We start from the raw sequence: 13,875 nt of genomic DNA on the forward strand, positions 1-13,875 counted from the left end.
CGACTTAATTTGGTGTATTTGACTGGTCGAATAGTTGATACGGGCTAAAATCGATGCAAATATTGCGATATGTCAGAAACTCAGCATCCAATCATTAAATTAACCTTTTTTTTATACTTTTTGGATCAAAATTACCCTATCCATCGAGTTTCATCAAATTACAAAACAAAATTTTTTTTTGCGATTTTCTCGATTTTATCAAAGAGGTACCCCTTAAAAAAATTGCAAAAAATCGAGAAATTTTTACTATCTCCAATTTCGATAAAACTCATTATATAAGGTAATTTTGACCCAAAAAGTACAAAAATCGGGTGCATTTGATGACTGGTCGAATATTTTTTGAGATACGGACTAAAATCGATCCAAATATTGCGATATCTCAGAAACTCTGCATCCAATCATTAAATTAACCGGATTTTTATACTTTTTGGATCAAAATAATCCCATCCACTGAGTTTCATCAAATTCCAGAACAAAAATTTTTTTCCCGATTTTCTCGATTTTTTCAAAGGGTACCCCTTAAAAAAAATTGCAAAAAATCGAAAAATTTTTTTTACCTCCAATTTCGATAAAACTCAGTATATAAGGTAATTTTGACCCAAAAAGTACAAAAATCGGGTGCATTTGATGACTGGTCGAATAGTTTTTGAGATACAAACTAAAATCGATACGACGATTTTTCTTAAGACGAAAAAATTATCCAAAATTGTCAATAATTTTATGATGAGATGGAAAAGAAAGGTTTCATTAATTAAAATTGTAATACAATTTAACAATAAAATTTATTAATTTTCTCATCAAATATTCCATACATTTTACAATTAATAACATCTTTTATTGGAACAATTTCTTTTTTACAATTATAAAATTACATATAAAGATAATTTAGTATGGATAGATAAAATTTTGAGATCATTTAGAATGTTTAATAATAATTAATTGTTTATAGATTTAATTACAAAATCATTTCATGACTCTTCATTTCATATAAAGTACAAAAATTATTAATTATACAGAGCATACATCGAATTTGTTAATTAGAAAACTTTTATATTTATTTTCGATTACAATTAATTTTAATTTCTATTCTTGTTAGCACCAATACTCAAATTGCCTATACTCAAAATGTAAAGACAACTTTTTTTAGTAGCTTTTCACATTTTAAAGAAGACGGAAAAGGCATCAATTTAATCGAAGGCATTTAATTTAACCGAAAATGGCCTAAAGCTCCGCTACCGGGAATGACTGATGATTTGCTAACTTATATATTTCATTTTTCTCGTAAATGTATCGTTTTTAAGCAATAAAGTTTATTTATTGATTTCACACGTAGCACATTTTCACTTCTCTGGATTCAATATTTAGCAAAATTCTGGGATTTGTAATTATTCACAAATTTGGACGTTTCGCTTTTACGAACCTTACTTGTTTTGTGGCGTATTTCAAGAAATACTTCTTAATTTTTTGTTAATGTGAAAAAGTCTTTCCATTCGGACAAACTGGTGTTCTAACAAACATAAACTTGTTTATCATATATTAGCTGACCCGGCAAACTTCGTATCGCCTAACAATCGATTCTTTTTTGTTTTTATACGATGCTAATGTCACTCAATTGTTTTGCTTTCCCGGAATCCTTCTACTAACACTTAAACTTTATAGTATGGTATTAAAGTTCAAAATAACTTGAGTTTTTCAGGCAATTTTTTAAATTTTTCTCTCCGTGAGAACCACCCTCGTACTTCAAGGAATATTATAAAAAAGGAATTAGCGAAATCGCTTCAGCTGCTCTCGAGATTTGTGTTTAGCAACACATTCAGCAATTCATTTTTATATTATAAATTACTGGTAATAGATAAATCAAAATTTTTCTCTCATCAGGGGTCTTTAAAAATTTAAGCGTATAAACGAAGCCTTTCAATCTGCATAGACCCCAATTTAGGGGTCATCCATAAATTACGTCACACGATTTTTAAGATATTTGGATACTTTGTGACTTTTCAAGTTTTAATAACACACTAAACCAACCTCTTGTATTCAAAAACACACTTTAAAAGTTTCAAAATTTTATTGAATTAATTTAAAAATATATTTTTCAATGATTTGCCTTTATGATGTCACAATATATAAAAGCCACTTAATATTGTCACAAATCTGAAAATATTCTTTCCGCTAATGTGTGTGACGTAATTTATGGATGACAAGATTGTGTAATTTGAGTGAAAGTGCTAGCTTTTATTTTAAAATTTTATAGAAATGATCACAGTCATTCTTTATATATTAAATATCTAAAATATATTTTATTAAAGCAAGCAGCATTTTTTTTAAAAATTTAATAAAGTTGCACATGCCAATTTAATATGTTTAACCTATTCGCATACGATGAAACATGAAAGTAATAAAACTGATATTTGGGATAAACCATGATTTTCTAATTCAAGTCGAATCTGCTGTTTTGTTTATATTATGTCACAGTTAAAATACTTTCATGTTTCCAAGTGCGCTGGGTCCTAACAATTAGATAACATATATTAATAAATCTTAGTAAAGGCGATACCCGATGTATTGTTGCAGACTTAATTACCATTATTTAATCAACCCTCAACAAGTGAAGGGATGGATTTTCCAGATGAAAAAATTTTCCGAGTTTTTTCAAAAAACTTTTAAATTTTACTTTATCTTCAATTCCCTTGAGAATGAAATGAGGTAGGTAAGGACAATTTAGCGTTTTGATGAATTCCTATTAGAGCGACAGGCGATTAGCAACTCGCGATTAGTAACAGAAAAAGATGGATAAATAAGTTAGTGGGCATAACTGTATGAAATTATGATTAATAATTCAGCCTAATCAATTTCGAGACATACCCTTGTAATAAAACCTCGGAGGAAAACTGGCCAATAAGATTCGAAAAATTATTTATTCTTTTATAGGACGAAGCTACGAGTTCTGTTATTAGACCGCAGAATTTTGGTTACGCCGAACGCCACTTCTTACTTATTATTTTGAAAATATTTTATTTGAATTCTTTTTGGTCCGTTTATCTGGCAGATTCAGATAGGTATTGAATTAAATGTATAGTCTTTGGCCCTAATCAAAAAGAATAATTTTATTTGGCACTAAAGTCGTCGTTTGTTTTGTGAATAAACCAACACGGCGGCTCCGACGGCTCCAACCGGCGGCTCTATCTTGACCTAGTTTAATAATAACATTTTGTTGAGTTTGAATTTTCTATTGTAGACTGCAGAGAACCAGGTAAAAGGACAGGTATTGTTTTTAATTTCACTAGCTTTTATAGGCTCGTTTCTCACCAATTTAAAACAGTTTCAAGGCAAGTTTTTTTCTTAGTGGGTAAAGTATTATAAACATTAAACATTGAACTTCACTTAAGAAATGGCAGATTTTAGAAAATATATGCAAGAGAAGAGCTCAGAACGAAAAACCAAAAATATTTCGACGTAATACATATCTTGAATAGTTTGGCTACAAATTACATTTTTTCTTAGGGGGATCATTTTAGGACACATTCCCCTAACAGTTTTAACATGGTAGCAAATAAATTCTTTCTTGATTCAAGAAATTGCTTACTTGCTTTACTTTAATTTTTAAGCACTCAAATACTTATTTTCTTGAATTAAGTATTGAGATTGTAGACACCATAAATACTTATTTACTTGTTATAGGAACATCAACAGTCACGTTTTCTTCAATTCGATAAATTTTTTTACTGTGTAATTCGTATGGGAAAATTCCTACGCTCTGCCAGCTCTTTATGTACACTCACAATCGTAGCGCGACGCGTCGATTGACGATTTAAAATTTCCATAATAAAAACGCATTATCAAATTGATTCAATTATAAAAATAAATGATTTTGACCGAAGTAACAAAAAAAAAAAAAAAAACACAGATTTTAGACACACTCAGAAGGAGAAAGAACTTTTTACAATCAGTAAATAACCAACTCAGTGTCCGTATTCTGTGTGTTTGATAAAGTTCAGGACGGTTTACGGATCTCTGTTAACGGAATGGAAACACGAGAGTGCGCACGAAATGACATTGTTGCATATGAAGCAAATCGTTGTCCACGTTCACGATATTTCCATGCTGTATATTTACGTTTTAATTCGGCACGTACTTCCCCATTTAATAAACAATATAACATTGCTACACAAAATCCCTGAAACAGAATACAAAAATTAACTTCGGGTCTATTATCCAAATAAAACATGAGTAGCCTAATTCACCAATCAAATTAAACATCTTTCTTGATATGTTGTTTGTTTCCTTACTTCAGTTTTTGAACAGAAAGGACTGGTTTATCCTCAAAAATTTCACTCTTAATTTTAGTCTTAGATATTATCCCAAGTTCTAACAGGAATCCACCCTCAAAATTTGAAACCTAAGCCACAAATATTTGCATACACTCAATTTTTGGGAACGTCCTTAAGCGTTTCTTGGTAATATACATATAAAAATTGAGTTATGTTGGTAGAATGGATTTTTCATTGTGCAAGGACAATTTCAATTATACTTTAATAGCTCACCTGAAATGATGAAAAAAATTGATCACAAAATAACCAGCCCAACATTATCATTGGTTTTGATTGAAGATCAGCATAAGACATCGCTAGAAATACGCTGTAATGAACACCAAATAATGGGACCAAAACTAAAGTTGAGCGAACAAGACGTCTGAGAATAAACAAAGAATTATTTTTAAATACTTCTGCCCTACAATTTTAAAAAGTGATCAAAATTAAATTTCAAAATTTGCAATTTTCAGCATTAGCTTCGCCAACGAACCTTTCAGTCTAGCACTTCCTTTGCCTAATTATTAAATTAATTTTTGTTGCGATGGTGAGAATCTAATTCCTAACCCTTGATATACCGAATTCGCATGTCAGTAGCTTGTGTTTGAAGTTTTAACCCACTTATCTGTCTACACTACCTTTGCGTTAGAAAATTAATCGTAAATATATCCTGAAATTCAATTTAGATCACTTTTTCTTGGAAATAAATAAAACAAAATAAGCAATGCGCATTTTGGTGATATTAGATTGATATGAAATTATAGAGCAACTACATTGAAACGTCTTATACCTCAATGATTTGCCTGTGGCCGAGAAATTTGTTTCGGCAAAAAATCTCAGTGACGAGTAATTGAAATAGATTCTTTATTAATGGAACTTGTGCTATATAATTTCCAAAGTATATTTTTTTTCTAATTCTTTTAGCATAGTAGACTACAATCCCATGCTAAAATTTTTTGGGTGAAATGACCTACTAGAAATCATGATGAAATTGTTTTGCGCGGTACAGGTGAGAATATGAATGTCACACTCCTTGGTGTCTCACCCCTTCACCAGCAAATATGTAAGGCATTGCTGGATACTAACTCGAAGCAAATTACATAAACGCCGAGGCCATACTGAAATAAACTTAACTTTCGATACCGAAGTTACCAGATTTATTTATGTAATTCGCTTTGAATACTTATGCAGAGTTAGTATCGAGCATCGCCGTACTTATTTGCTGGTGCAGGAACTAAGAGGTGTGACATTCATATTCTTACCTGTACTCATCAGTACCGCGCAAAAATGACGCCATTGTGCTTAAAATTAGTTTTACATATAGGAGCATCTTTCAAAAAATTTTAGCATTGGCTTGTAGTCTATAGGTAGGCTCTATTGTTCCGAATGCAATCCTGAACATGTTGAGAAAAATCATATTAACTAAATCTAAATAAATCTTCCGCTCTATTATTTTTTACCACGTCGGCATTGTGAACTTATTTTGTTTCAGCCAAATTTTAAAGATAAATTACCTATATCGTACTTTTCTTCGTTGAATGTAAACTGAATTTAATTTAACTAAAAGGACTCGGACAATATTTAAAAATAATATAAAACTCGTCTGAAACAGATAAAACAGATATAAATTATTTTATAAATAAAAACTGTATATATAGAATAAGATATAGTGGCACACTCTTAAGAAAAATAATTCGGGCTAAGTTTGTTTTAGAATCGTCTACGTTCGGGAAATATAGTTTGTTAAAACCTGGGTTTTTTTTAATAAATAGCCCGGTCTCACTCGGACGGCTACACTTTTATACGTACAAATCTCTGCGACTAAAATTGGCAGAATCGAAAGTAATTTCTGGCTAACTCTGGGTTTTTTTGATAGATAGATTTGGTAATAATTGTTCTCACCTGGACGTTTTAAATTTTTATACGTACGAATCTGCGACTAAAGTTATACCCATAGTATGTTTTGACTCAATCATCAAAATTGGTTGAGTCAAACATGGTTTTATAATATTAGTTAAGAAATCTATCGCCCATCAAGCGTCACCCATCGCTTTGATGTGAATTTACTATGACATATTAAGTAAAGACATCGCTAGCGATCGTCCAAAATTGACTACGCGATCGACTTGAGACTTGTTGACCATCCCGAATTAAGACGGTCTAAAACAAAAATTCAGATCGATTGATTTTTCTTTAGTATGCGCAACTATATCCGATACTAGTAGCCGAATTTATTTTCTGTCGAATAAAACTTACAAATACCGATAAAACAATTGGCATACGTATTAACATAAAAACTAATTTATTTTTATGAGTTGTCCAACATAAAGTATCTTCATAATAAATTCGTGAAACAGCCCATGCTATTGTAAAAAATGATGGTACACCTAAAATGAAAAATAATTCAATTAATTATCTTTTTAACACAATTATTTATGTTAAAATTCAGTTAAAAACTGATATACAATAGGCTAGTGAAGTCAGGGCAGTAAGCTATTGTCAGTAGTGACCATCACACATAAAAAAATTTGTTTTTTATTGTATTTAACAAGAATAAAGACCAAATGTGAAAGGAAGGAGGGAAATTTTTTCAAAAGACTTCAAGAAAAAAGTTAGCAAACAGAAGAAAAGTGTAAGCTAGGAGGCAAAGGCCCCGACACAGAAACACACACACATCCCTTGATTGAATTTGCAACCCCACACTGGCTTAATCCGGTACTGGTAAACATACATCAAAATCAGTAGGTTGATTTAGAATATATTTTATTCAGTTCATTGATTCAAAAATATACCACTTTTTATTATGAACGAATGGAAGTGTACGCAGGAAGTCGTACAAAAACCCATAAAACTCTATTTACTTTTGAGTGTATATGAATTTAGGATTTATATTAAAAAAAAAAATTATGAATCTAGATGCAAATAAAAGCATTACCCTTAACCATTTTTATACTATTAAATTTAGTACAAAGTAGTAACCAAAATAGTCCAAATTTTTGTTAAACTGTTAAATTCAGGTTCGTTCTGAAAACAGTTTGTATGAGGATGTTTACAATTTATATTTGGTTAGGTTAGGTTAGGTTAGGTTTTATTGGCTGGCGACGAAGGGCACACTTAAGCTATAGAGCCCATTCGTTTTACCAGCGGGCATAAAAACAATATTTTTTATAATTTTTTTTTTCAAAAAACAGTAAAAATTATTTTCGTACTCAAAAAAGTATAATACTGTTTTTAACAGTATGGTAGAGGGCCCCTCTACATGTATAACCTAGCTTTTTGTCACTTTTTAAAATTGTAATTCAACGAAATTAATAGTATTATCACTATCACTATACATATTATAAAGCCAAGTCGCTTTTTCTGTCCCTATGTCCCTATGTACGCTTAAATCTTTGAAACTACGCAACGGATTTAGATGCGGGTTTTTTTAATAGATAGAGTGATTCAAGAGGAAGGTTTTTATGTATAATACATCCATATTATAGTAGAGTAAGGGGTTGAAATAGGGGTTGAAAAGGATATGCTTCAAAAACTAAAAAAGTTGTGCATCGATTAAGCTCAAATATTGACAGGATATACAACCAGCTTCAAAGATCTATTGTTTTTATCTACTTTTAACCTTCGGAGGGTAGAAAGGGGTAGCGAGAAAGTGGGAAGGAATTATCGAATATTTACAAATATACCTAAGTGGGGTATCAAATAAAAGAGCATGACGTGTACATTACAAAACTGTTATCCCACGGAAGGAAATGTGGAGGGAGGGGTGCAAGTGGGGATGTTGCCCAGCAAGCGGGTAGTTCACAGCTAGTATTATTATAATTTTTTAAATATCGTCGTTGATGAAGGTACGTCATTAAATAAAAATGTCTATTTTTTGTTGCATAGAGTGATATGATTATTTAAAACGTTAATGAACGTCCCTCATAAATGTTTATTTGTTAAAAATCCGGCACTGACTAAAAAATTTTTATTCATATTATATTTTTTATAATAAATTATTTCATTTCATTGAATTATTATTATTCTCAAAAGTGAGTTAAAATATGATAATAATAAGATTAACCATGAAGAAAAGAAAAACAATTACTTATTTGAAATGGGTTATATAGAATACAATTCGAGGAATATGAAAAATATTAAAAAAGGTATTAGTATTTCTATATTTACAATTCTAGGTATATAACAAGGTTTTATACATATTATATTTGTGTTTATTAAATTCCTATACAGGTTGGTATTCCGATGTTCTTCCTACATGTGAGTAGTTTTTATTTAGTAATTTTTGTACATTGAAAAGGCGTTATATTGGTAATTGCTAAAATCCTTCCTTCGAACTTAAAAGAATTATAAGGGCGGAAAAAAAATAAATGCAATCGATGCGATCAATCGTATACACGCAATGTATCTCCGATAGACACTAACAGACTGACACTAAAGATATAAGGCGGACTGCTTTATATTAATCAACTAGCTGTGAACTACCCGCTTTGCTGGGCAACATCCCCACTTGCACCCCTCCCTCCACATTTCCTTGCGTGGGATAACAGTTTTGTAATGTACACGTCATGCTCTTTTATTTGATACCCCACTTAGGTATATTTGTAAATATTCGATAATTCCTTCCCACTTTCTCGCTACACCTTTCTACCCTCCGAAGGTTAAAAGTAGATAAAAACAATATATCTTTGAAGCTGGTTTATATCGTGTCAATATTTGAGCTTAATCGATGCACAACTTTTTTAGTTTTTGAAGCATATCCCTTTCAACCCCTATTTCAACCCCTTACTCTACTATAATATGGATGTATTATACATAAAAACCTTCCTCTTGAATCACTCTATCTATTAAAAAAACCGCATCAAAATCCGTTGCGTAGTTTCAAAGATTTAAGCGTACAAAGGGACATAGGGACATAGGGGCAGAAAAAGCGACTTTATTTTATACTATGTAGTGATGATGAAGAATGCAGATTGTGTGTATCTGTCTGTATTCTACGGATAAACATTTAAACAATTTACGATTGTGTCCAAGATCAGAAAATACAAATGGTTCAAAAAGGTAAGATCTATATCGATGAAAATCTGATTGCTTTTATTTTTATGTAAAGACGTAGGAATAAATCTACACTGTGCAAATCTACGAGAAATTATTTTTTAAAATTTTCTATAAAAACGTAGGTGATACTTTTAAGTACACTCTATACATTTATTTAATCGGTGAAATATTTTTAACGATCATTTTAAAGAAGGAATATTGAAAAATATTTTATTAATATCGACTTGACTGGATTATGTCGAATTCACTTGTACATAATAATGTAAACATACCGATAAATACGCAACTTATAAATATACCGATAAATATTATATCTACAATATGTCCCAGAAGTTCTTAGTCAACCTGCAGTGGCATATTTAAGTTCGATGTCGCTTTAAGTTTCATCTGATATGACACCCTTTTTGCTTTATACGGAAGTCATTTTCAAATATTTAAATTATTGCGAGGAAGGATAGCATTTTTTGAAGGATATCGTTCAAAAAATGCCGCGGAACGTAAAAGTGTAGGTGTGGGTACTAATTTTTTTTTTAAACAAATAAATAATATTGTCCGAAATTAGATTTTCTGTCCTTTACATGCTAGAAAGATGGAATTTTCACCAATCGACTCGGTAAGTCAAAATTACAGAAAAGTTTCAATTTCCATAATGAAATTGCCCGGAAAATCGAAAAAACCGTGCTTCCTATTTTACGGATAGTTGCGTTATGGAAAATGAAAATTTTCGAACTTTTCTGTTAATTTGACTTTATTTCGAGATTGGTTTGGCCGCCCTAGGTCCAGATTTCACGGGTAGTATCTGACTGATTTTAAAAGAGAGACCAAATTAAAGAGTGGCTAAAGACTTTTAGGACATACTGTATAAAGATTTTTAGTGCTAGCTGATGACACTACATAACAACACGATAAATATGTTTATTGAAATATTTTTATCGTAATATTATATTAGTGGTCCAAGAGCCCGCGGTAAATTTCAGGTACGAAACTCAGTTCCGCTGATATTATATATTATACTTACGTTGTTGGTATGAAACCTCGAGAACGACAGCTGGCTCATTGGCGCTGGGTTAGAAAAAGCGACCATTCACACAAGTCAAAAAGTGGTAAAATTAAGGGAAATCACTTCAGTTGAAAAGTAATATATTCGTTCTGGCTAATATAGGCAGACAGATCAAGTTGATTTGTGTTTGAGCGACAAATTTCTGAGGTATAGATGATATAATTTTTGAATAGCAAAGGAAATTCACAAAACCAGACTCACAGGGAATGCTTTTTGGAGATTTTGTCATGAAGAGGAGAAAACCGAATAGGAGGAATACATATTCTGTGTAACGGTAAAAGCCTTTCGCTCAGACGATACCAAACGAAAGTGTTGTTTACGAATTTCCTTCACTTTATTAAAACTGTAGTACTTTTGTAGCACCTTTGAAGCAAAGGTGGTATAATAAATGAAACTTGGGCCAGTCTTAAAGATCTTCTAAGCAAGCACGCCCTGCTGGCTATATTTGAAAGGTTCAAAACTCAATTACCTTTGGCGTTTGTTTCGTAAATACCTACATTGAATAAACTAAATTGAAAATTATTCAAAGTGTAAATTATGGTGATGAACTTACCCCAACCAAAGCAAACGTACATGGTGATGGCACTGTTGTCAGAGAATAGTGATGTAAATATTAAATTATGTAAATAAAGTCCTTCCATTAATATCCAAGTATAATTGGCTAAAATAAAATATTCCCATGATGTCGTTATTAATTTACAAATCCATGCCTGTAAGGGAATCATAAGTATTAAGAAAACTCATTATAAAAATATGTATTTTGTTTTTACGTTTTTGTTTCATATAATTCCATATAGTCTAAGAGCTGAGTGCCTTTTTTGAGTACATATTTGAGGCACATTGAAAATATTAAAGTTGATAACTTGCGAATGTGTGGATGGTGAAATCGACAACCTGGCTGGGAGGTTGGGGAGCGTTAGTCACTTATGAAATTTTTAATTAGTAATATTTCCTATGTAGAAAATGTTCTTAAGACATGAAACCTATACTATTTTAAAGTCTAATATTCAATCATACGAAATATCATCGCCTGGCATGATTTGGTGGGGGGCTAAAATGGCCTGGCAGGTGATTTTATTTTGCAATTTTTCCTATGCAAAAAAATGTTCATGAGGCACTTTGAAACTTACACCATTTTAAAGTCTTATATTCAATCAAACGAAATATCATCGCCTGGCATGAATTGGTGGGGGATAAAATCGCTTGCAAAAATTACTGGGCAAACTTTGACGAAATTGAATTTTTTCACAGCTTATGGTCAGACTTTAAAATTGTTATACAGTTTATCTCGCTACAATAACGGTGATGGGAGATTTAAGTTATTTCATTTTTACAATATTGTCTGAAATTTTAATTTGTTGTTAACAATTCATATCAAGTTTGGAAAACGGAAATTAAAAAAATTGACGTTATTACACCATTTTGAGTAGTACCTATTATGGTTAGCAAAAATAAATGATATTGTGAACATTTTCGTTAATTGCCATGAAAAACCTTTTCTTTTGATAAGTCTCCTGAATTTTATTTGTTATGATATTATGGTTTTAATAAAAAAAAAAGAAAACATTATGTAATAACATTCTGTGTTTTAATGAAAAATGTCAACTTTTGTCTTATTAAATATGATAAATACCTAGGATTTAAACTCATAATATGTAAATTTAAATGAAGAAGAATTTTAATGAAATGAATATCTTTGTGAATAAATCATAAAAAAATGTAAACTACGTTTTAAATTTATTCCTAAGATTTATTTCATATTTCAATGTTATTACAATCTATTACGTTACCAGTATAAGCCCGGGTAGCTCAGTCGGTAGAGCATTGGACTTTTAATCCAAGGGTCCAGGGTTCAAGTCCCTGCTCGGGCGATATATTTTTATTAATGAAATAAATACACATCTTACATAAATAATATACACCACTTTTATAAAAAGAAAATATGATTTTAAATTATTTATTTTTCCAGTCATACTTATTTGAATAAATTAATGGTACAGTGTTCAGTGAAATGTATTATTAAATAAATTGCTTTCATATTTTTAATTAAATTTTATGCATTTAGGACAGGAAATAGTTTTTAGTCCATTATTGTTTTTTGAATAAAATTCTTATAATAATAATTTGAATACAATATGGTTAAAAACTTTTAGAAGGATTGACTTCATCACTTAAAATTATTTTTAAAATGTTATTTTTGGCGATGTGATTATAGTTTATAAACTTATTTTTACATCATAAAATTAAGATGATAAATTTCTTAAATAAAAAAGTTTATTTCTTTTATATGAAGTTGACAAAAGTAGGCATTTTTATCTAACATTGGTTTTATGGTAAAACGGTAGATATTTTCATAGATTTCTCCAAAACTAGTCGGTGGAAATAAAAAAAAAAACTACTTAAAGTAAGAATAAAGTTTTTCGATATCTGGTGTAATTTTCAAAACATCGAAAATTGAAAATTTTGTTTAATTATTTCGATATTTCGAAAACCAAGGCACATATCGAAATGTTTTATTCTTACTTTTTCGTGAAAAATTGAAAATTTTGTTTATATATTTAGCTTTTGATATTTCGAAAACCAAGGAAGGTATCGAAATGTTTTATTCTTATTTTTCGTCTACAAAAAACTATAACAAAATTCATCATGAAAGTTGAAAATTAGGTACAAATTATTTCAACCTAAATCTCAAATTGCCTTGTTGAACGTAGGTACTACCTTAACGAACCAAATTCCTAATTTTCCCGGTCTAGAATAATTTATTATGATTGAATAACTATGAGTATGATATATATAATAAACTGTTGATAAATGTTTTAATATTGCGTATTTTATATTAGACTAAACAAAGAATCGAGAAACGTTATATCAGCCTCAGTTACAAAAAAGATTAATCTTAAATAAGTACTATAAAATAATGATAGATCATCACTAGAACAAATTAACATCTCTCTCACAAGGATTATGTAAATTTTAAATTTGCAAAATAATATATGCTAGGATAATAAAAATGTACAAGATGTTACAATCCATCAAATGTGTCATACGTTTGAATAATGCATACACATTTTTGATCTAAGATTTTATACGGTAGTTTCTCTGCGCTGTGAGCACTTTTCCACTAAACGGACAGACAAAAACGAAACATAAATTCGAATCGAAAAAAACAGAACTGCTACTTTTGACAAACATTTTGGAGACTTGCAATGTATTAGCCAATGGCTATTTCAGTTTTGGTTTTGTTTTTTATTTTTGTTGTAGTTTGAGTTTTGTTTTTATTTGTCCGTTTAGTGAAAAACCGGCATAAAAAAAAAATAGTTATCTTTTGCCTTTTGGTTCAATGAAAAAATCAGCTGAGTTGTTCAAGTATGGTTTATCTTAGCGTTAAAATCGAATCATATAAAAAAATAAAAAGTAAAACATGACACTTGGAGGGCTCACAGTTGAATGAGC

General features: G+C 30.4%; 1 protein-coding gene and 1 non-coding gene across 2 annotated transcripts in view; one reads left to right on the plus strand and one right to left on the minus strand.

Moving 5' to 3' along the window:
* Positions 1–3,972: 3,972 nt before the first annotated feature.
* LOC123291635 (parathyroid hormone 2 receptor-like) overlaps positions 3,973–13,875 on the minus strand; it is a 29,032-nt gene continuing 19,129 nt past the window's right edge. Inside the window, exons 4-8 of the mRNA XM_044871985.1 lie at positions 10,976–11,132; positions 6,564–6,694; positions 5,822–5,910; positions 4,542–4,689; positions 3,973–4,174 (exon numbers count right to left, since the gene is read on the minus strand). Coding sequence (XP_044727920.1) covers positions 3,992–4,174; positions 4,542–4,689; positions 5,822–5,910; positions 6,564–6,694; positions 10,976–11,132 — 708 coding nt within the window. The 3' untranslated portion in view covers positions 3,973–3,991. The remainder of the gene's footprint in view (positions 4,175–4,541; positions 4,690–5,821; positions 5,911–6,563; positions 6,695–10,975; positions 11,133–13,875) is intronic.
* Trnak-uuu lies at positions 12,221–12,293 on the plus strand. The gene has a single exon. It is a non-coding gene; the product is annotated as a tRNA-Lys (tRNA).

This window comes from Chrysoperla carnea, chromosome 2 (genome assembly GCF_905475395.1).
Source record: "Chrysoperla carnea chromosome 2, inChrCarn1.1, whole genome shotgun sequence".
NCBI classification, from domain to species: Eukaryota; Metazoa; Arthropoda; class Insecta; order Neuroptera; family Chrysopidae; genus Chrysoperla; species Chrysoperla carnea.